The 21,192-nt window shown below is 50.4% G+C and overlaps 4 protein-coding genes across 4 annotated transcripts; 2 read left to right on the top strand and 2 right to left on the bottom strand.

The window, feature by feature from the left end:
* Nucleotides 1-2,000: 2,000 nt before the first annotated feature.
* Nucleotides 2,001-5,453, top strand: MIND_00417300 (MYND-type domain-containing protein; the record flags this gene model as incomplete). Its single annotated transcript, XM_037360992.1, has 3 exons — nt 2,001-2,172; nt 2,220-4,495; nt 4,545-5,453. The coding sequence occupies 3 exons, from the start codon at nt 2,001-2,003 to the stop codon at nt 5,451-5,453; spliced, it is 3,357 nt and encodes a 1,118-aa protein (XP_037221284.1).
* Nucleotides 5,454-5,855: 402 nt separating this feature from the next.
* MIND_00417200 (Ricin B-type lectin domain-containing protein) lies at nt 5,856-8,750 on the top strand (the record flags this gene model as incomplete). The annotated part of the gene is made up of 14 exons (XM_037360991.1): nt 5,856-5,949; nt 6,002-6,084; nt 6,138-6,219; nt 6,266-6,353; nt 6,402-6,550; nt 6,602-6,655; nt 6,699-6,876; nt 6,932-7,304; nt 7,356-7,661; nt 7,710-7,961; nt 8,010-8,045; nt 8,092-8,136; nt 8,185-8,620; nt 8,674-8,750. 14 exons carry the CDS (start codon nt 5,856-5,858, stop codon nt 8,748-8,750), a joined length of 2,253 nt encoding a protein of 750 aa, XP_037221283.1.
* A 337-nt stretch (nt 8,751-9,087) lies between these two features.
* MIND_00417100 (MYND-type domain-containing protein) lies at nt 9,088-12,610 on the bottom strand (the record flags this gene model as incomplete). Its single annotated transcript, XM_037360990.1, has 3 exons — nt 9,088-10,086; nt 10,137-12,391; nt 12,439-12,610. The coding sequence occupies 3 exons, from the start codon at nt 12,608-12,610 to the stop codon at nt 9,088-9,090; spliced, it is 3,426 nt and encodes a 1,141-aa protein (XP_037221282.1).
* A 6,847-nt stretch (nt 12,611-19,457) lies between these two features.
* On the bottom strand, nt 19,458-20,144 carry MIND_00417000 (Protein YOP1; the record flags this gene model as incomplete). Its single annotated transcript, XM_037360989.1, has 3 exons — nt 19,458-19,568; nt 19,668-20,012; nt 20,064-20,144. 3 exons carry the CDS (start codon nt 20,142-20,144, stop codon nt 19,458-19,460), a joined length of 537 nt encoding a protein of 178 aa, XP_037221281.1.
* Nucleotides 20,145-21,192: the final 1,048 nt, after the last annotated feature.

The following is a 21,192-nucleotide window of genomic DNA, read 5'->3' as shown; positions in this document are numbered from 1 at the left end:
CCACCATTGCGAACTTGAAGTGTGTTAATTAGAAGCTTGATGTCAATCCATCTAAGTAACTTACCTTTGAGTCCAACCATGTGGCCGAATAACTCACTGAGGCTTATGCCCACGGCAGCCCACCAAAAGCTTGAGCTACGAGCATGACCAACAGTTCTTATGGTTGGTTTGGGGTTAGAGTTTGGCGGCTTAAGTAATCGTGTTACTGAACTTGCAAAGACATACTTACATACTCGAATGTTACTCAGAGGCATGGAGATATCGTACAACAAAACAGAATTCTACAACTTCAAAGAGGTACATTCTTGTTTGTTCCAGGGTCGGCCCAGGTCTCAAGGCTGCGGCTCATTTCAGGACACAGTCTGATGATGTAATCCGTAACAAGGGACACACCTTATGAGACCATAGGCCTGGGGGAACTGCTGGGCCAGCACTGGATTGACTGCAACAGTCTGTATTTGATACTGAAGGCGGTTGAGAAGCGCCTGTGGAAAAATGAGAGCAAATCTCGAGTCAAATGAAGCAGTATACGTGCTGGCCCAGGATGATAAACGTTACGCCATTCGGGAGTTGTGGGCGGAAGTGAATGACCGAGTTTATCGTTGTCTTGACATCCGAGAAGCTGTAGGTGAAATCGGTCAGCAGTGGGCGAGATGGTTTACAGCAGCGTACGTTATATCCATGAAACAACTGCCTTCGGACTGGCCCCTGGTCACGGCAGGACTGAGCTGGCTAGTCAAGACAAAGGAAGTTTGTGCGCCAGTGTCCCAGAGAACCCAAACATTGGTAAAGACCGACTGAGGCGGGTTTGGGGAAGGATCCTCTGCGTTCGTAACGACGATTCGCGTCGCGCGGATGAAAGGAAGTTTGTTGGCCGAAGTTTCCTGCGATATGGAGAGCCATGTGCTTGACGTGAACGGGTCGGAAACCACTCCATCAGGGAATGCTTCCTTGGTAAGCTCCAGGAGTCGGCGACGACGCTCTTTGAGCAACGGATCAACATTCGTGGGCTCGGGAGGATTGGCAATGAATTCGGAGACCGTGGTCATTTCAAGGCCGGTGGGAGTGTGCAAAGCGACTAACAAATGAGCATCGAGAGCACAGTGCATTGCAAAGGACTTACGCTGGGTTAGTGCTGCACGGCGCTCAGCTACTTCAAGTTCGACCGTTGAGTTGGCGCGAAGCTCATCTTCGGCATGAATAGCGTCGAGGAGATCCTGGAATACGACATCCACGTTGAGTTTCTTGAGTGCCGCTTCAAGGGAGGCAACCGAAACAACCCCAAACGAGTCAATTGTCGAAGGAGGAGGAGGAGGAGGCGACATAGAGAATTGGGTCTGGTGTCTGCGTCACTCGAGACTTTATTCCCCCTGGTTTGTTCTTCTATTTCATTCGAGCTGCAGGCAAGATGCAGTTCAGCTGCCATACAGTAACTTGGTGCCCCGTCTCCAAACCAAGGTAGCGTGAACCGTCCATCGCCGGCGATTGTGGCGTTCCGGAACGGTTATGGCAGGCCCATTGTGTAGGAATTGTGCATCAGAGGCAAATCAGAGGTTGGCGTGACATATTGTCACGTGCCGTGACATCTCCATCTCGACGGACTCTTACCAAACTCTTACTATAGACCACTTGGGCCGTCTCAACGTGTACTATGTGACAAGCTAGACTGGCAGAAGATCTGGTAGAGGTAATAAACTTTGTCAAAGAAGGATATACCAAATTCGGACCAACTACCGGTTCGTGAACTGGGCATGGGTATAAATATGGGTGGCAGCTTCAGCAGTTATTGGAGATCGGCTGTGCTGTGTTCCATCAGGCTCACGATTACTATTAACCCGCAAGCTGGTGGCACTAACCCTTCATAAGTAGCCGGCGCTGGCCCTTTTCAAGTTGTGGGTGGACCCTGAGGATCAAGAAAAGTTTGTTTGACCGTCACGGCTATTACTGCTTCCATCTCGAAGTTGAACTTGATCCCACCTTTCCTTTCCACCACCTGCACCATGGCTCGACCCTTGACCTTCCGAAACAGAGCCTTCCATCCTATCAGCGACTCCGGCCCCGCAACGTCGTTGTTGCGAGATGTCGCTCCAGAGCCCTCTGTCAACATATTGGCCCTGGGATGCGGTGACATACGCAACGTTCTGTACACCATTTACTCTGAATCGAAGAATCGTAAGGGACTACCATAACTTCTCTCCAACTTGCTGACCTTGACACAGTGAACCGCAAGTTGGATTTTACCTTTTGTGACATCGAGCCAGCGGTGCTGAGTAAGACGTCTCAACTCGCGCTAGCATTTCTGAAGTATTTCACAGCGCGCAACATCATATTGCTCACGATGATACTCGATAACGTCGACATCGACACCATCTGGAATCTCTTTCTTCATATCTACATCGACCAGAAAACCCTTGATGGCCTCGTGTTGCATTGTAACAAGTTGTTGCAACTCAGTACCCACAACGACTGGGCTGCCTCGGACTACGGCAAGAGCATTCACATCGGCTCTGAACACACGTTCGATGAATTCCGCCTCCACTTGGTGTTGTACACCCAGATGAACGATCTTCCGGTCACTCGTCTTGCGGCGCTGAAGGCTGACTTCAAGGAGCTTTCGCACTCGGAAGCGGCTGTAATTCTTCAAACAGTTACCCTATATCCCAAAGAGGTTTCGGACACCTGTTTCGATCTATTTAAAGCCTACTGGACGGTGGGGACGACGTTCTCGGATCCAACGGACATCTCTGCAGCGACACTGCTGAATCCGACCTTCGTTTACTCGGCGGCTGGCCAGGCTGCTCAGATTTCTCCCACAACCAATCCGATCTCGCCGTTTCACTTTACCGAATTATTCGTTAAGGGCAAACCCACTGTCCGCGAGATGCTCGAGACAGCCAAGGCTCAGCTGGTTGCTTGGAGCTCTGCATTTCGAGTCGCTATCCAATCCCACGATTCATCGCTCGTTATCCGCTTCATTACAAGCGACGCATTGGCTCTCTGTCGTACCATAGCGTCAGGGAAGAGTACCATATCACTTCCCGTTTCCCAATGGCGCTCTGGCGTCGTCCAACTCGATCACGACCTCCCTTCGTCGTTTCACGTCGTAGACACATCCAGCATCTCAGACCACCTGGGGATTCTTAATATTCTTGCTGTTGCGATTCCTCTTCTTCCCGAAGACGGCGTGCTTTATACCGATACAGTTATTCCAGTCGGCGGAAAGCTCGAAGTGGCCAAGGAGTTCATCGAACTACTTCATGGCGATGTCGATACCATGTCCTTCTTATTCGGCGTGCACCCGGTTGATCATCTTTCGGGTTTTTCTTCGCGCACCTTCACCATCTCAGGCAGAGGATTTGCACAGTTTACAACGTGGAAACGGCCGGCCTCAGTCGATTCCATCGCTGGTTCTGTCCCAGTAATCTGGGATGGCCGCATGCTAGGGCGGTTGTTGTTTGGACTCTACAATCGTATCTTCTCTCTCGAGGATACGATTGACTGGACGAACTTCCGAATAAACCATCAAGCATTCAAGAGATCTCTCAAACTGGGAAATCGCCTCCCCTACACACGCGAAAGCTTCGTTTTGATGCTCCAGTCTATCCGAGGAAACTTTTGCATCCCAGACTCGACGTGGACCCTGGTTATGGAAGAGTTTTGCAACCAGCCACGCTCGTTTGGCTTCGACAATGCTTCTATCAATGAATTCAAGGCACTTCTTCATGTCAAGGGGCTTTATTCCCACCCAGCCCTTAACACAAACCCGCCGCAGCGCGTCGGACCGTTCGCCTCCTGGATAGAGGTCCCGCTCGTTGTCAGAATCTATCTTGTCGTTCCCCTCGAAAAAGTGCAAATCGTCCGTCAACTCGCGGAAAACACAAGTGATCCTCTCTTCCAGTGTCGAGTGCACGACGCTGTATCTGCGTCCATGTTCAATTCAGTGGATGCATTCTTCGGCACCATTGAAGACATCGGCACAGAGAGTCAGCCAATGGTGATCCCTCAACCTGGGCCATTCGGCTCATCGCCATTCGTGTTATCCTTCCTCATATGTGCTGCTGATCTTCATCGAGACAACTTACATGTGTCTTTTCATCCTCGACATAGTTTCGGGTCGTTGCAGTACTCCTTCAGTCTCTTGGGCCCGCACCAAGAAATATTTTCCGCAAAACTTTCGGATAAAAGGCATGTCCATATAGTGCCCTATGATTATTGGCTCCCCAAAATGAGCAACTCTCTCTCTTCTACTGCACAAATCACTCGCCCCGTGCTCGACGACAAATGCGAGTCACTCCGAGGCTTATCGACTCAGATTCAGATCACTGATCATGACGCTCAACGACTTGCCTTGGGCATAGTACCGGAGGTTCTCCAAACGTCCCCACGTTCGCTCAAGGTTTCTATCGAAGATCATTCATATGATGCCCACTTCCCTGTTCCCGTGCGTGGATCATTCAGCAAAGTCACCCGAAGGCAAGATCTGGCTCACATCCAAGTCGGTCATTTGGCCTACATATCCGTTTCTAGCATTAAACTTTTATTAGCTGTTTGTACCACCTTCTCGTGCTTTACCGGACTTTGGTTTACATGGTAATCCTTTCCCGACCGTGGGACACCAGTCTGGCCTTCATTCTTGGAATCTCTCGCGCCTCAATTTGTCTCAATGTCCTTCCATCGGTGTCTCCGACTCCACAACAACATGGTGCGAAAATCGTTTCACGAGGATGGTGTCCAAGCGCGAGCTATCTAGTCAGCAAAGCACGGATATTCCTGCTTTCATCAAGGCCAAAGGCTTATTAGGATTTATCCTTTCCAGCACGAGCGGAGTAAATCGCAATACAAGCAGCAAAATCTTCGAAATATCCGAGGCGGAGACTGACAAGCTCAAACTCGTTGTACTTGTCGATGGGCTGAAGCTTGACCTCCCGTCGGACAGCTTTTTCGCAGACGTATATGTTTTGGATGTAGAGCAAGCGTCTCATGGTCAATTGGGTCCGGCTGCGGGTCAAGGGGAAGCGTTGTCTGTATACAACAAGCTCAAGGCGACGACATTGTCTAACCTCACCCCTTTACCTCTCAGCATGCGCAAGCACGATTTGATTATGTGGAAACAGATGATTCAGGCTCTGACTGAATGCTCTCGCTCGTGGACTCACCTTCCTTATTGCATAGCCCAGGAACGTCACAAAGCATGTAATTGTGGTCGAGGCCAGGATGTTGCGGCGGTGAAGGAGAATCCAAAATGGGCACCTTTGGCGCCATTCCTCACCAGAGTCGCGCTCCCAATCATCTTCCCCGTGCCGGTGCTGGAAGCGATGGAAAGCTGCTCGGTTTGTGAAGAGGGTGGTAAACCCAATTTGCTTCGCTGCTCTCGCTGCACTCGTGTTTTCTACTGTTCACAAGAGTGTCAACGGAAGGACTGGAAGGAGCATAAACCTGATTGCAAAGCGTAGAATTTATTGTGTTTTGTCGTATCTACGAGTGTGAAGAGTTCGATGCGAAATGTCACGTGTCGTCACGGTATTGCAGTTTTTCAGTTCTTTCATTCGGACCTCAAGTTCCTCCTACGAACCACGCGTAATTAGTGCCATGTTCAGCGCCGCCTTAGGTATTTCTGTCATCAGGTTTCTACTCCGCTGTAATACTCAAGTAATGTTAGTCCAACTTGCGCCTCAAGCTCCATCTCGGCGCCTACCAATTGCATTCTGGCGCGCGCCGATCGACGGTCATCGGAGGGTGGCTCATCTTTGATTGCACCATGGCGAGAAGCAGCGAAGGGCTGTTCAGGTCACCAGGTCAAACGGCAACGAGCATGTTATAAAGCGCGCACGGGAGTTGGTCAAACCGTATCAACGATGCTCAAGACCATACCTCTTCTGCTTCTGGCTTCCTCCTTCGCGTTTGCGCAGACCGTCAACCTCGACCCGACCATTTTCTATAATGTGCGAGGTGTGTCGTTTCTATTCCTAGAGTGTTGCAGTGATTTATACCAGATCTGTAGTTGGAGGGAAGGTCTCGGGATGTTCTCCGTTGAACAATATGATGAGCAATCGTGGCTGCGACAATACTCTGCAAGACCTTTGGGTGCGTCATTGGCAGGCATCGGTTTTCACAGGTAGTTTCTAATCCAACCGCAGAACAACGACGACGGGACTCATAACCAGCGCTACCGATTCGTCAAGGTCCCTGGTACCACCAACACTTTTAACATAATCTCTGGTGGGTGGCCAATGGACATGATCGTCAGATGATGGAATTTGGCTAGGATGTCAATTGTATCTCAGCTGCCAGTCTTGCGGAGGGTCAACCAAACCGGATCTCTATGGCACTGATGATGGTTCGGGTCGACAAAGGTGCTTTGAAGGAACAAATCTCAACGCATGGCCTTACTTTGCTTTTAGATGGATCCTCACACCCGTCTCCGGAGTCGCCAACACCTTCACAATTCAAGTAGCAGGTGGACGGGATGCGTCTTGCGGAGTCTTCCTGTCAACTGGGGCTCAATGCGGAGATAGCTATGTCGATCTCTATACTAGTGATGATGGTTCTGGTGCGGCTTTCTTTTTTTCTTCTTCTCTCTCATCAATAAACACAATCAAAGGCCGCCAGCGATGGACGCTCACTCCAGTTGCCAGCGCAGGAGGCTCGCTTCCCCGTAAGACTATTCTTTATTTCGCTAATATGCTGACAATCAACAGTTGAAGCATTCAAGTATAACGAGCTTCCCCTTGGAGCTGTTAAACCTTCGGAGAACTCTTGGCTGAAAAACCAGCTTGTCGCGCAAGCAAGTGGTCTTCACGGCAATCTTCAAAACTTCTGGCCAATTGTGCAAACCTCCCAATGGGTCGGTGGCACCTCCGATTATAGCTCTCTTCAGTCAGTGGTTCTTTTGTTCGAAAAATGCTATATTTTCTTACCAGAGAAAATATAGTGAGGGCGGATCCTATTGGTTCAACGGAATCGTACCAGCCGCTTTTCAGCTGAACGACCAACGACTGCTCGGCGACGTCGGAAAATGGGTGTCTTATATCATTTCGCATCAGACTGCCGATGGGTGGCTTGGACCAGATAGCGACCCGCGCATTCTATGGGGAACTTACCCCGCTTTGCTTGCTCTGCGGCAGTATGCCCAGGCTAACTCGACAGCGGCGCCGACCATTCTGAATGCCCTGGACAAGTTTTTCGTCACCATGAACAACATGGTTTCGACCAGTGGCGCGGGATTGGAAGAATGGGGCATTATGCGCTGGCAGGATGTCTCGATTGTCATCGAATGGATGCTCGACGTGTTTCCCAACGGAAAGGTATGTTGCATTTTTTGCGTGTGGTTCCAAGACCTGATAGGTGAATTCTAGGACACAATGTACCTGAACCTGCTCAAACTTCTGCGGACCTTCGGGGCACCATGGCCACACAGCTTTTCATCTGGTGTCCTGCCGACCGACGCCATCAACGCAGTAGACATCCGATTCCATGGCGTCAATGTTGCTCAGGCGATAAAATCTGAAGCTGTCGCTTTCAGGTTCTCTCACGATTCGGCTGACCTCGACTCCACCCGCCAGCGGATTAGTCTAATCGACCAATACCATGGAAGAGTCAGCGGAGTCCTGAATGCGGATGAACATTTAGCTGGGAAAGGCCCCCAACGGGGTTCAGAGTTGGTAGGTTTAGATCGCTTGACTTGACAACATATGTTAACGACTTTTTAGTGCACTGTGGTGGAGAGCATGTACAGCTTCGAGTATGTCTACTCTGTTTTAGGGGACAATGCATATGCGGATCGAGTCGAAAAGCTTGCTTTCAATGGCAAATTCTTTCCACAACTCGTGTTAGAGTTTACTCATCATCCTGTAGCACTTCCAGCGACAACGTCGGACAACATGTGGCAACATCAGTACCTTCAGCAGTCAAACCAAATCCAGGCTGCGCATATCGATCCCAATCCGTTTGCGACTGATGGCGTTGGTTCTTTTATTACTTTCCCCACCGTAAACTCATGTGTTTTGTAGCCCGATTCGACTATCTTCGGCTTAGCGCCAAACTATGTGCGAATTTTATCAACAGCAAGGGCATGCCTAATTTTATCGTTAGCCGTGCTGCACAGTCAACCATGGTCAAGGGTGGCCGAAGTTCATCGTGAGTTATCTTCTCACAAGTATATTCTGGCTTCAACACATTCCTTAGAGCCACGCATACATGACCTCTCCTGACTCGACAACCCTCTACCACGTTCTTCTCTCCCCAACGACATTTTCCTCGACACTCGCGAACAACAACAAAGTGTCAGTCGCGGCGCAAACCGACTACCCGTTCTCTTCCGCGATCAAGTACACCATTTCGGCGGCCCAAGCATTCAACTTTGGTATCCGTGTCCCAGGATGGGTCCCGTCGTCGCGTATTTCCTACTCCATCGATGGAGGCGCCACGCAAAGCGCTACTGCCAACAGCGCGGGATACGTTGTTTTGAACATAGGCGCCGGATCGCATTCAATCTCGGTCACGATACCGATGAACATCCAAACCACCACCGCCTACGGCAATTTCCGTCGCTGTCACCCGCGGACCGTTGGTGTACTCGCTCAACATCGATTTCTCGACGACCGTGCTGGCCACTTACTACGTGAGGATTTACTCTACATTCGAAAAAAAAAACAGGCTGATTCTTCGGACTAGTCCAACTCGAGCGATCTCAAATTCTCGCCAACTTCTGTCTGGCAATACGCCCTGTCGACCACCAACCTCGTGTATAACGGCGACTCGACCTCTTCTGCTACTGTGGCGTATCCGTTCTCACAGAAGAACCCCTTGGTGACAATCTCGGCAAATGTCTGTCCAATCAGCTGGGGCACCAACCTCAACTCGGCGGTCCCGCCACCCACGAGTCCTGCGCAATGTACCGGCACGCAGACAAGCGTGAAGCTTGTGCCGTATGGGAATGCAAAGCTGAGGATAACAGAGTTCCCGACATTTTAGTGGTAACCAAGTACAAATGTAGAGTGATTCTGAGCGAATAGTTTGACAAGAAATGTGCGTCGCTCAGGCTAATTGATTATAGCTCCAAGTTTCCCGTTCTACCCTTGAATTATACTACACCTTGCAACTGGGCTTGTGCTCCTTCCAGTCCTTGCGTTGACACTCCTGCGAGCAGTAATAAACACGCGTGCAGCGGGAGCAGCGGAGGAGATTGGGTTTGCCGCCCTCTTCGCAAACTGCACAGCTCTCCATCACTTCCAAAAGCGGCACAGGGAACAGCGGCGTGAGCGCGACTCTCGTGAGGAATGGCGCGAGCGGGGCCCATTCCGAATGCTCTTTCACCGCCGCAACATCCTGGCCTTGTCCGCAATTGCATAATTCGTTGGCAGCACAGGATGGGAGGTGGGCCCACGAGCGAGAGCATTCAGCCAGGGCGGAAACCATCTGCCTCCACGCGGCCACATTGCTTGTGTTGAGACATAAAGGGGTGATGTTTGACAGTGTCGTCGCCTTGAGCTCGTTGTACGCCGCTAACGCTTCTGGTTGGATCACATCCAAGGCATACACGTCTGCAAAAAAGCTGTCCGATGGGAGGTCAAGCTTCAGTCCGTCGACAAACAGGACGAGGCTGGGATGGTCTGTTTCGGATTCCCCGTCTGACTCGGCTTCCTCTTCCGGGTCGGATTCTTCGTCTGTTTCGGATTCTTTGTCTGTTTCGGATTCTTCGTCTGTTTCAGATTCTTCGTCTGTTTCGATTTCTTCGGTTGTGTCGGCTTCTTGATTCGCTTCGGCTTCTTTCTCCGACAACTCGAAGATCCTATTGCCGTTGGTCGGATACACGCCGCTGACGCTTGAAAGGACGAGCCCAAGTATGCTTTTGGTCATGCTAAGCGCGGTGGGGTCATTGCCACGATGTAGAGTCGCCTCGCGCTGTGATATCATCCCGAGTCTCTTTTCGCACCATGACGAGTCTGGATTTGATATAATCGGACATTGCGCCAAATTGAGGCGCGTGAGGTTCCAGGAGTGAACGCCAGACTGGTGCCCCGCGGTCGGGAAGGGATTTCCATGCAGACCGGAGTCCGGCAGAGCGCGAGAAGGTGGCACAAACAGCTGATAAAAAGTATGAATGCTAGAAATAGACAAATAGGCAATTGGCTGACCTCCAAATCTCGTCCTTTGGTGACCTGGGCGAACAATCCACGCACAGGAATCGGAAAATGGACAGAATATGAATGGCTTGCAACAGAGACCTGCAGCGAACACGGAGAAGTTTGGTGTACCGCGGCATCACCGTCGATAATCTGAATTTTGCTCGACAAACCTCGCAATGACTCGCACTTGTCATCCAACACAGGGCGAGTGATCTGCGTAGTCGTAGAGGGTAGCAAGTTGTCCATGCGGGGCAGCGAAATGTCATGGGGCACAATATGGACATATCGTGTATCCAGAAGACTCGCAGAAAATATCTCTTGATGTGGGCCCAAGAGATTGAAGGAGTACTCCAGCGATCCAAAAGTCTGCCGGACATTGAACGACACGTGCAAGTTGTTGCGAGTAAGGTCTGCGGCACAGGTAAGGAATGACAGCACGAACGGTGATGAGCAGAATGGCCCAGGTTGGGGGACTACCCTGGGCCGACTCTCTGTGCCAATGTTTACGAGGGTGCCGAAGAATGCGTCTACCGAATTGAACAAGCGTGTTGACGCTCCGTCATGCATTCGGCACTGGAAGACAGGGTCCTCGGTATTTTCAGCGAGTTCACGGACGATTTGGACTTTTTCGAGGGGAACGACAAGATATATTTTGACCACTGGCGGGACTTCCGTCCAGGCAGCGAACGGTCTGACTCGGAGTGTGGTCGTTTCAAGAGCTGCGGGGGAGTAAAGGCCATTGATATGAAGGAGCGCGACAATTTCGTTAGTGAATGCATTGTCGAATCCAAACGCGCGCGGCCGGGCCAGGAACTCGTCCATGACCTGCCTCCACGCGACGTCTTGGATGTGGAAATTGTGGCGAATAGAGCGGAGTATCACCACGAAGCTCTCGCGCGTGTAGGGGAGGTGATTGCCCAGCTTGAGGGACTTGTTGAATGCGTCGCGATTCATGCTCAAAGTCGTCCACTGAATGACATCTTCAACGGAGAAAACGCGCTTGTACAGCGCAAACAGCAACCGCCCCAGCTCGCATTCATCCCAAGCGATCGTGACGGAACGGGCGGTGGAATCGACCGACGCGGGCCGTTTCCAGGTTACTGATTGGCAAAATCCTCTGCCTGAGATGGTGAAGCTTCGCGAGGCATACCCCGCTAGATAATCAACCGGATACACTCCGAACAAAAAAGAGATGGTATCGACGTCGCCATGAAGTTGTTCGAGAAACTCCTTAGCGAGCTTGGGCTTGGGCTTTTTCCTATCCACCGCCAGAGGGATGGCTGTCTCGGTATAAAGCGCACCGTCACTCGCAAGAAGCGGAGCTGTAACAGCAAGAATGTTGAGGATCCCTATGCGGTCTGAGATACTGGATGTGTCAATCACGTGAAATGACAAAGGAAGGTCTTGATCGACTTGGACGACTCTGGAGCACCATTGGGAAACGGGAAGCGATATGGAGCTATGTCCTGACGCTATGGTACGACAAAGAGCCAATGCGTCGCTGGCAATGAAGCGAATAACCAGCGACGAACCATGAGATTGGATAGCAACACGAAATGCAGAGCTCCAGGTGGCGAGTTGAGCCTTGGCCATCTCATACATCTCATGAGCAGTGGTTTGACCCTTGACGAATAATTCTGTGAAGTGAAATGGTGAAGCTGGGTTGGTTGTGCGATGGATCTGAGCAGCCTGGCCTGCCGCTGAGTAAACAAATGTTGGATTAAGTAGCGTCGCTTCAGAGATGTCCGTGATATCGGCGAAGGTTGTGCCCACTTTCCAGTATGCCTTGAATAAATCGTAACAGACGTCTGAAACCTCCCTCGGATATAGGGTAGCTGTTTGGAGAAAAACAGCCGCTTCCGAGTGCGAAAGCTTCTTGAAGTCAGCCTTCAGCGCCGCAAGACGAGTGACCGGAAGACTGTTCATCTGAGTGTACAACACCAAGTGGACGCGGAATTCATCGAACGTGTGCTCAGAGCCGATGTGAATGCTCTTGCCGTAGTCCGAGGCAGCCCAGTCGTTGTGGGTACTGAGTTGCAACAACTTGTTACAATGCAACACGAGGCCATCAAGGGTTTTGTGGTCGATGTAGATATGAAGAAAGAGATTCCAGATGGTGTCGATGTCGACGTTATCGAGTATCATCGTGAGCAATATGATGTTGCGCGCTGTGAAATACTTCAGAAATGCTGGCGCGAGTTGAGACGTCTTACTCAGCACCGCTGGCTCAATGTCACAAAAGGTAAAATCCAACTTGCGGTTCACTGTGTCAAGGTCAGCAAGTCGGAGAGAAGTTATAGTAGTCCCTTACGATTCTTCGATTCAGAGTAAATGGTGTACAGAACGTTGCGTATGTCACCGCATCCCAGGGCCAATATGTTGACAGAGTGCTCTGGAGCGACATCTCGCAGCAACGACGTTGCGGGACCGGAGTTGCTGATGGGATGAAAGGCTCTGTTTCGAAAGGCTAATGGTCGCGCCATGACGGAGGTGATGGTGGTGCGAAGAAAGGGCGAGCGAGGTCTACTTGAATCATAATATGGGAAGAGCCGTCAAACAACCTTTCTTGATCTTCACGGTTCGGAGGTCAGGGTCGGCTACCTAAGTCGGAATCGGTGTAGTGGGCTTCATAGTTGCTTTCAAACACGAGTTCCAGTATCCTTGGATATAATGGCAGTCACCACAGTGTTCTTCTTCACTGTTAGCGATGAAGCGTTTTTAGGTGCGATGACACACGGCCCACCTCTGGAACAGATTTAGTGGGGACCTGCCTGTTCCCGCGGAATGCCTCAATCGTCATTGTTAGCCTCAAGCGAGGGTCGATACGAATGCTCTTGAGGGAACAGTGGAAACGCTTGTGGAGTTAACACCAAGGCAACTCACCGTCACCTGAGTATCACGTGTTCTGTCACAATATCGTATGGCATCAGGACCCGTGAAAGTCCCTACTGAGGTAGGATACCGAAATCCGGACAAAATTTTGAAATTTTTGACGGAGGTTTGACCAGAATCCGGACAGAAATCGAGCCCGAAGCAGACATCTTTGATCTGAAATCCGGACATGACCTGAGGCCGTTTTGGAGGTCAAATGACAAATCCGGACAAATTTTCAGCTGATCATCGCTCTTCGACCTTTCAAACGCGTAGATAAAACAGGTTCATGCATTAGACTTTAGAGTTGTAACAAGTTTTATCCTATCTTAACTCGACAATGCCCGAATCGACTATCGACTTTTTTGACGACGAAGAATTAGCTGCTCCTGACCAGCCATGGAGGGAAGCCGACTGGATTGGCTGTGGTCGGATATGGAAAGATGTACCCCGCCCCACTGCAATACAGGCTGAGCGCGCCCGCCGCATCCCACCAGAAATCATAGATACCTTGCCCCCATCGTCAATGTCTCCTGCAAGCCTCTTTGCATCCGCTAAACTTTCTCCTTTCGACGAGAAGATCGATAATGGTGACGATGACACCACTGTAGTCTTCAGCCCCGAGAAGCCAACCTTTATTCCAACCAACCCACTCCAACTCCCGCTACTCCCACTCAAGACCATCCAACGTTTGGACTGTGAGTTCGGGCAGGCCTGGTTTGACGGCAAAAAATCGATCCGACTGCATGACAGCAATAAGAGAGCGCAACTGGTTCCACTCTGGGGCATAACATATGCCAGAAGACTTCGAGTCATTGCGAAAATCTTCGGAATGTGGGAGGCGGCGTTCTTTTGGATGTATGAAGGTCGCGTTGATGAAGAGCCAGAAGAGGCAGTTTGGAAATCCAAGACGGCGGAAATGTTGTTGTCCATACCCAGCTGGGAAGGTGCAATTTCTGGGCCGGATGATAACTTTCGTTTTGAGGACCTGGCCGTAGTTCTCGGAGAACAACTGGACCCAAGAGTGCATTGTTGATGCACTCGTACGCGACATTCGACGTCAGTTGACCCTCGCCGAGCGAAAGGATGTTCTACTCCTCAACCTTAGCTTTCCGGAGTACTTTGAGGTTTCGAAAGACCTACTTGGTCATCGTGGGCAGGCCCAGCTAGAGGAATACGCTGCCCTGCTCAGTTCAGACTCCCGTCCTCGTTATCTTGCCTTCCCCGTCTATTCGCCGCCCTACCACTGGGCCGCATGCATTGTTGATCTCAAAGACAAGTGCATTCGGTTTGGGGATTCACTCAAGCGAGCTCGACCGCCTGTGTTCTCGCGGATACAAAAATGGCTAGAGAATGATGTTGGGTTATTGAAGCTGAAGGTGAGGAATGACCTGCCATGCGGGGACCAGCGCGATTCCACAAGTTGCGGAATCATTGCGGCAAATACACTGGGCCACAACACTATCCAAGATGAGCTGTGGCGTCAAACAACCGCCCGCAGCTTTCGATACCGTGCCTTCTGCACTTTGGGCGAATCCATTCTGCGATTTCAGGTTAGTGACCATGTTGAAAAGACAGATATTGTGCTAACGAAGATGGTAGACTGGACACACCGTTATTCCTCTTATTGAGGAGACTATCCCACCTCCCCCGGCATCTCTCTCTCCACCCTCCGACCTTATGGATACCACAGGTGACCCAGGGCCTCCAATATCCACCACGCAGCCAGTTCGCGAAGAGCATCTGGCAGCGATTGTTGCTGCGTGTGTCGATTCATCTCCAATGGGTCAGAAACGGGTGCGGAAGGAGTCAGAGACAATGGACAGCGAGCCGGCTCTGAAACATCAAAAGGTGGAGGTCAAAAAGCCAACAAAGAAGCTCATTCAGCCCAAGAATCTACCCAAAGTTCAAAGTGTCGAACGACCAGACATTCCCGAGTGGGTGCAGTTGGAGATTGCTGATTCCTTGCGAACTGGCGGGCAGAGTGCCACTGCCAAACACGACCGTGTGGCCAACATCCTGATTAAGCATGGCTTATTTCGGGGTAGCGAGAAGAAACTGGAGAAACTGAGAAGGAATTGCATCCGAGATGATGGTGATCCAAACCCAATTCTCGATATCAACAACCCCAAACAAGTCATCTGCTCAAGATGCCGACAACCTCAACAATTACAGGCGTTATATGATGCTAAACGCTTCCGAGACCATTGGTTGAGAATGTCCTGTCAGCCTCCAAAACCAAAAATGGTCACAGCCGATATCGCGAGCTTCTTCGGAGGTCCAAAGTTGACGCCAATGCCCCGCACGACAGTCCCTATCGTTCGTACTAAGCCGCAAGTGTTCGAAAAAATATTGTCCAGGACTTACTGGTCATATTCACATCCGTATTGACTACTACATCGACAACTGTCCCGCAACCGGCGCAGGCGCGCACTCAATCAGCGGCGGCAATAGCAATTCCAATCATCATACCGGTGCCCGCAGCATTCACGTCTGACTATACGCCTTTGACAATTCCACTTCATAACTATAGAGGGAACATGTTTATCAACACACAAGACGCTTCTCACGCTCGCAAGACTGGTCGAAACAACGCCATGAGTGGGGCTCGTGGACTGGTCCTCGGCGATTTTGTCGTTCATTACCAGCAACTGTTCAATCTCGCTACAAATCTTCTCGACTCGCCACTATACCAAAAAAGATGTGGTCGGGTATGACAAACAGGACGACAATGCTGCCTATCGAGTCTTTTCAAGCTCAACCCTGTCAAAACTGATCGACAATTTGGAAGAGAACATGGGTATAATTGCTTACCTGTTTGTCATCGGGAACCTTGTCGACGCCTATTCGAGTCGAAAAATGACACATCGGAAACGCGTACGTGCCGCCCTACATCAGTAAAATAGCATAAAAGTCTTTCTGGTCTTTGGTCTTTGGGAAGGGTCTTTGGTCTTTGAGGGTAGGTCTCTCTGGTCTTTGGTCTTTGGTGCCTGATCTTTGGTCTTTTTCCACAGTCTTTGGTCTTTTTTGAGATTAGTCTTTTTTGAGATTGGTCTTTGTTTGAGATTGGTCTTTTTCAAGAACAGTCTTTTTGTGAAAGACATAATCTAAATCATCTGATATGATCTATTTCATTATATAGTATGAGAGACAAGGATGCAATAAGAAGTTGGTGAGAGATAGAAATCAGAACATATATAGGCTTAGGACTTGCAGTAAATAAGTAAAGGCTCATTATTCAAGTTTACAACTTTATATTCCACTTCAAGTTGAGCCATAGAGACAAATCCAAGGACAAGTCTAAGCAATTTCCCAGCACACTGTTATTATCATATAAATAACCAAATACATACTACATTCAATCATAAACATGCACATGAACATTCATAACTTCTGTTAAGATGGGCTGTTTACTCGATGAAATGTGCTAAGTCCGAGCCGAGGGTGATGACGAAGTTGCAATGACAAACCGGCCGGGTATGGTCCGTAGCATCACGGACGATGTCAATCGCTCCGCAGTCACGGTCACACATCTGCTTTTTTCTTCCTGAATCCTTATCCTCCCTCTCTCTCCGAACGGTGCCCAGAAGTACAGGAACTGACGTGGAGCAGTCCAAGGTGCGTAACATGCATAGAAGGAGAGCATATACTGATATATATGCTCTATACCTGGTCGCCCGAGCTGGCAAGGGTTACCGGCCGCCAGTGGCCTGCAGAGCCATTCCCTCGCCGTTTTCGGCCTCATTCGGTGAGCGGGCGCAGGGTGGGCGGGCAAGTTAGCAGGGCGATGAGCATGTGTCGTAGTATGTAGTATGCTATGTATGTAGAACAGTCAGTTATGAATTCAATTTCTTTCATTTATTGCATCCTGAATATTACTAGAGCATCTTTGATAGTCTTTTTGGTAGTCTTTACAAAAACCCTCAGGTCTTTCCAGAGACCCCAAGGTCTTTCCAAAGACCAGGACGCTGTCTCACAAAGACCTAAGGTCTTTTGAGTCTTTTAAGTCTTTTTGGTCTTTTTGGTCTTCACCAAAGACCTAAAAGACCTAAAAGACTTTTATGTTATTTTACTGATGTAGCCGCAAAGCTGTTCTTCGACACTTGGTGGCAATTTTTGCAGAAGATGGGATACCCTCTTTCGCGTCACTACATCTCTTATGCCGCCGACAAAATTTTCCGTATGCTCATTGACGGGCTTCTGGGGCTTATGGTTATCCATCGCGACCACCTTGCGTCCGCCAATATACCACTTCTGCCTTGGAAGCATGGCTCGATGGGAAACGAACATGCTTTTGCTGCCATCCGAGCTGTGTTCCCGGACTTTAGTTTGGTTCAAGTAATACAACTGCTTCCAAATCTCAGAGCAACAATGACGCGGGCTCGGCAAGCACTTTTTTCGAAAGGAAGTTTCAAACAAACTCGAAACGGGTATAACCTTTGCGACCTCGAGGAGGACAACACCATCAATTACGCTGAACTCGCCACATTTCCCACCAACGACGAACTCATTGAGGAGTACGGTAATGCGATTGAAGAGAACAACACACTATGGGCACTATTGCATGTCGACACACATGTTCTTCATGAGCTAGCACTTCCGACTGCTGTGGCGTTGCCAATTGACTCCGGGCATAACTCCGCTCACCTCACTGACGAAGACCTTTCTGTCGACACCCAAGCACAGCTTCTTGAGCTGGGAATTGGAGATGAACTTGACGCGGCACTGTCTGCTGTTCAGAAAGTCAGTTTGCTGAGAGCAGAAGAGGATGAAATAGATGCATGCGCTTACGCGGCTGCTGGTCTTGTTATTGATAACTTGTCAAAAATGTTCGTCTTTCCTTTACCATGATAAACGTGTCTCTTATTGACCTGCGACAGCGATGATCTGCCCAACATTGTAGATCCAGAACATCTTGCTGAATGCCGTCGTGATATTGCGCGCCTTATTCAAATGACGCCTGACACTGTCTCGGAACTGCTCCAGTCTCTCAAGACCAGCTTTGCCTCTGAATCCTTCCAGTCCAATGCCGCCGAACTTCATCCGGGTATGACTGCCAGCTTTATCGATATCACCACATCGGAACTTCATTCGCTGGCCGAGATACGCCAACAGAATCAAACAGAATATGCTTGCAAGGGAGTCCGGGGTCATCAGCTTCACCAACCACTCGAACGACCTGGGACTGAAGCACCGGCCTCTAAACAGAAGAAGCAACCCACCGAGCGGCAAAAACTCACGCACCGGGTTCAAGCTATCATGCGTAACGCAGAACAAGCGAAAAACTTCTGCTGGTCTTGGCCGTAAAGCGAGAACCGAAGAGTCAGAGAAAGTTGGAGAGCCGAAAGCCACAGCCGGAAATGCTGCCAATGCATTACTTGCAGCCGAGGGGCGGAGTAATGAGGTTTGTCTCAACTCTAGGCTGTTTTGCATCGCTGAACTCCCTCCGCGACTAGCATCTGAAGCGCCGACAAGCAGTCGCCAAGATGCTCCATTGTCAAGCGCTCATCTCCAACGCTGGGATTAGCCATCTTGCAACTTTGTGGGGAGGTGACTGGGTTTTTGCCATTAACCGCAAAGAAATTGTTCTCGGACAGAGTTTGTCTCACAGCATCATTCATATTTTCCATCTCTGACTTTTCTCATCAGTTATCTCACTGTACTCGAGAGGGGGCGGGAAAGCAGGCAGGCATGAGTGGGTCTCACATGTCTCGAACATCGGGCAGCTTTCGTATGGCCTTGCACGGCTGTATCAGCATTCGACTGGTCGCACGTTCAATCGCATCCATCGGGAAGCTCGACCACTGGGAGTATCAACCTTTGCCCATTTGCCATCAGGCGCAATCCTTTTTCGCCTCGTTGAGGCTGTCAGTGTCAACGAGCGCGCTGCCGAAATCTCAAAGAAGACATTCAACCAGTTCAAAGATTTGCTTGTTGAGAAGGCGGGATTGTTTCGTATGGTTGCCGTGCTTACTACAGTGCAGCGAAAGGGGAAGGCGAACATAAATGTGCTGGACATAGAGGAAGACGATGGTACAGACGAGTAACTGTATTGTATTAGCATTAACAACGCTCTGCGACACTTTTTTCGGCGCCTGTAGCACTTTTTTGAGGTTGGAACGGAATCCGGACAAAAATTTGGCATTTTGGCTATGTCTGATCCAAATCCGGACAAACTGAGCCGAGTCTCCTGTCCAAAAAATCCGGACAAATTTCAGCCGAAACAATTTTCAGAATCCTACCTTAGTAGGGACTTTCACGGGTCCTATGGCATCACCAAAATACGTCGTCGTTAGGCAAAGGGCTAGGTTACGCGTTGTCACTTGTACATGTAGCGACTACGGGGGAGATGATTCGTAAAGGAGCATAGAGGTAGAGAGAGCCAAAGGGAAGAAGGAAGATCGTTCAGACAAGACATCTAGCGAATCGTTTGGGGTCGTTCACCGCAACCCAGCGAGCTCAATCGTGGAGCGCAGCATTGGCGGTGTCGGTCGTGGAGGTAGCGACGGCACGGGCGGAAGCGCTGGAGAGGATTGGCTTGAGGACCGCGACGTAGGTTGTTTGAGCACCCTAGAAACACGAGCAAAAGGGCAACGTAAGCATTACGCAATCACGGGTGAAAAAAGAAAAAAAACTGCTGGCAAAGGCACACGAGGAAAACACACGCACGCGGAAAGCAGGCAGCTGGAGCCAGAGAATGAAGATAGTCTTGAATGACCAGTACCAGGGAAGGTAGTAGAGCAGGACACGGAGACCGAGTCCCTCAAGGAGATTGAAGAAACCGAAAACGACCCAATATGTGAGCCACTGGATGTCGTCCTGGGGGGCAGGCGTCTCAATGGCCTTGAATGAGAGGTAAGCAGGGAGGCCCCAGCCGACAATGTTGGAGATAAGGGCGGCGAGAGGGTTGATAAGGTGAAGAAGGACGAGAAGGCTGGCGCCGCCAATAACAGCGTAGGTTTTGGGAACCTGCGTACGCTGCTCGAAGTTGTTGAGGAAGGGGTACTTGGTGAGCTGGAACGAGGGTTATCAGCCAGAGTAGAATGGAGAAATGGCTAGACTCACCTCCTTGTCGAGCTGGTTGACGTAGTATGACGCCTTGCTCTGGGCCTGGAGATAAACAGGGTGGTGGTGGGCGGCGGACATTTATCAGAATGTCAGCAACAGTAAGAGCACGACCGTACGGTTATGCGCAGAGAGTCGTGTGTGGTGATAAAAGACAAGATACGGGATGTGCATCACAGGTGGGTCCCTCGTCATGGACTACACGTCTCTCAAGGTGTGCGGGGACGCGTGCGGCGTGCGTCCTGCGGCGTGCGTCCTGCGGCGTGCGGCGTGCGTCCTGCGGCGTGCGGCGTGCGTCCTGCGTCCTGCGTCGCGCTCTCAACCTCAGCCATGGTTGTTGTTGATCACAAATATATTCACATGTCAAACCATACCCCCGCTTGCACGCCTCGCTCCAACGCTAAGTCGCGCTCGCTCGCCAAGTCGCGCGAGCGAGAGACCCCTCTAATATACCTCTTTTTTCAGCGCACGGACCCATAAACAAGGTCATGTGAACTGAGATGGGGGAGAAAATTTTGGACTTTGGGGACTGGTTTGGGTACAAGTCATTCTCGGCCTTTCCGGGCATAGTGCAAACAAAGTAGAATTCTATTTTTAACAGTACATCCAGGCGCGCTAATGACAACGCGTCGCGACGCGTCAAACACCACAACTCCACTCGCAGCCAGTCGACCTCTTCAAAAATTCCATCTCGGGACCAGATTAGCGCGGGAATCAATAAGTGGGCAGTAAAGCACTAACCGTGTGGACAACACACAGTCGATAGCTTTCAAGTCCAGCGGTACACGGGCCTCCGGCGGCTCGGACCTGGAAAAAAATGAGCCTTATAGACCGCAAAATGAGGGCAAATATGCACCCAAAATGACCCATCAAAAGACGCGTGAGGGGGCTGTGTGAGCAACACACTGGCGACAGCTTTGAAGGCGGGCGACACGCAGGCCTCCGGCGGCCCGGGCCTTCGAAAAAATGAGCCTTGTAAAGCGAAAAATGGGGTCAAAAGTACACACCGAATGCACCATCAAATGCAGCGCGGAGACACCGCCAAGCAGGACCCGGGACATAGATGTCCACCACTGCAGCGCACGTCCGCGACCCAGCCTGCCCGCTCATCTCTAAGTCTATCCGACAG

The sequence above is a fragment of the Mycena indigotica genome (genome assembly GCF_014461135.1).
Source record: "Mycena indigotica strain 171206Taipei chromosome Unknown Mind.scaff0004, whole genome shotgun sequence".
NCBI lineage: Eukaryota > Fungi > Basidiomycota > Agaricomycetes > Agaricales > Mycenaceae > Mycena > Mycena indigotica.
This window is presented reverse-complemented; position numbering and strand designations above follow the sequence as displayed.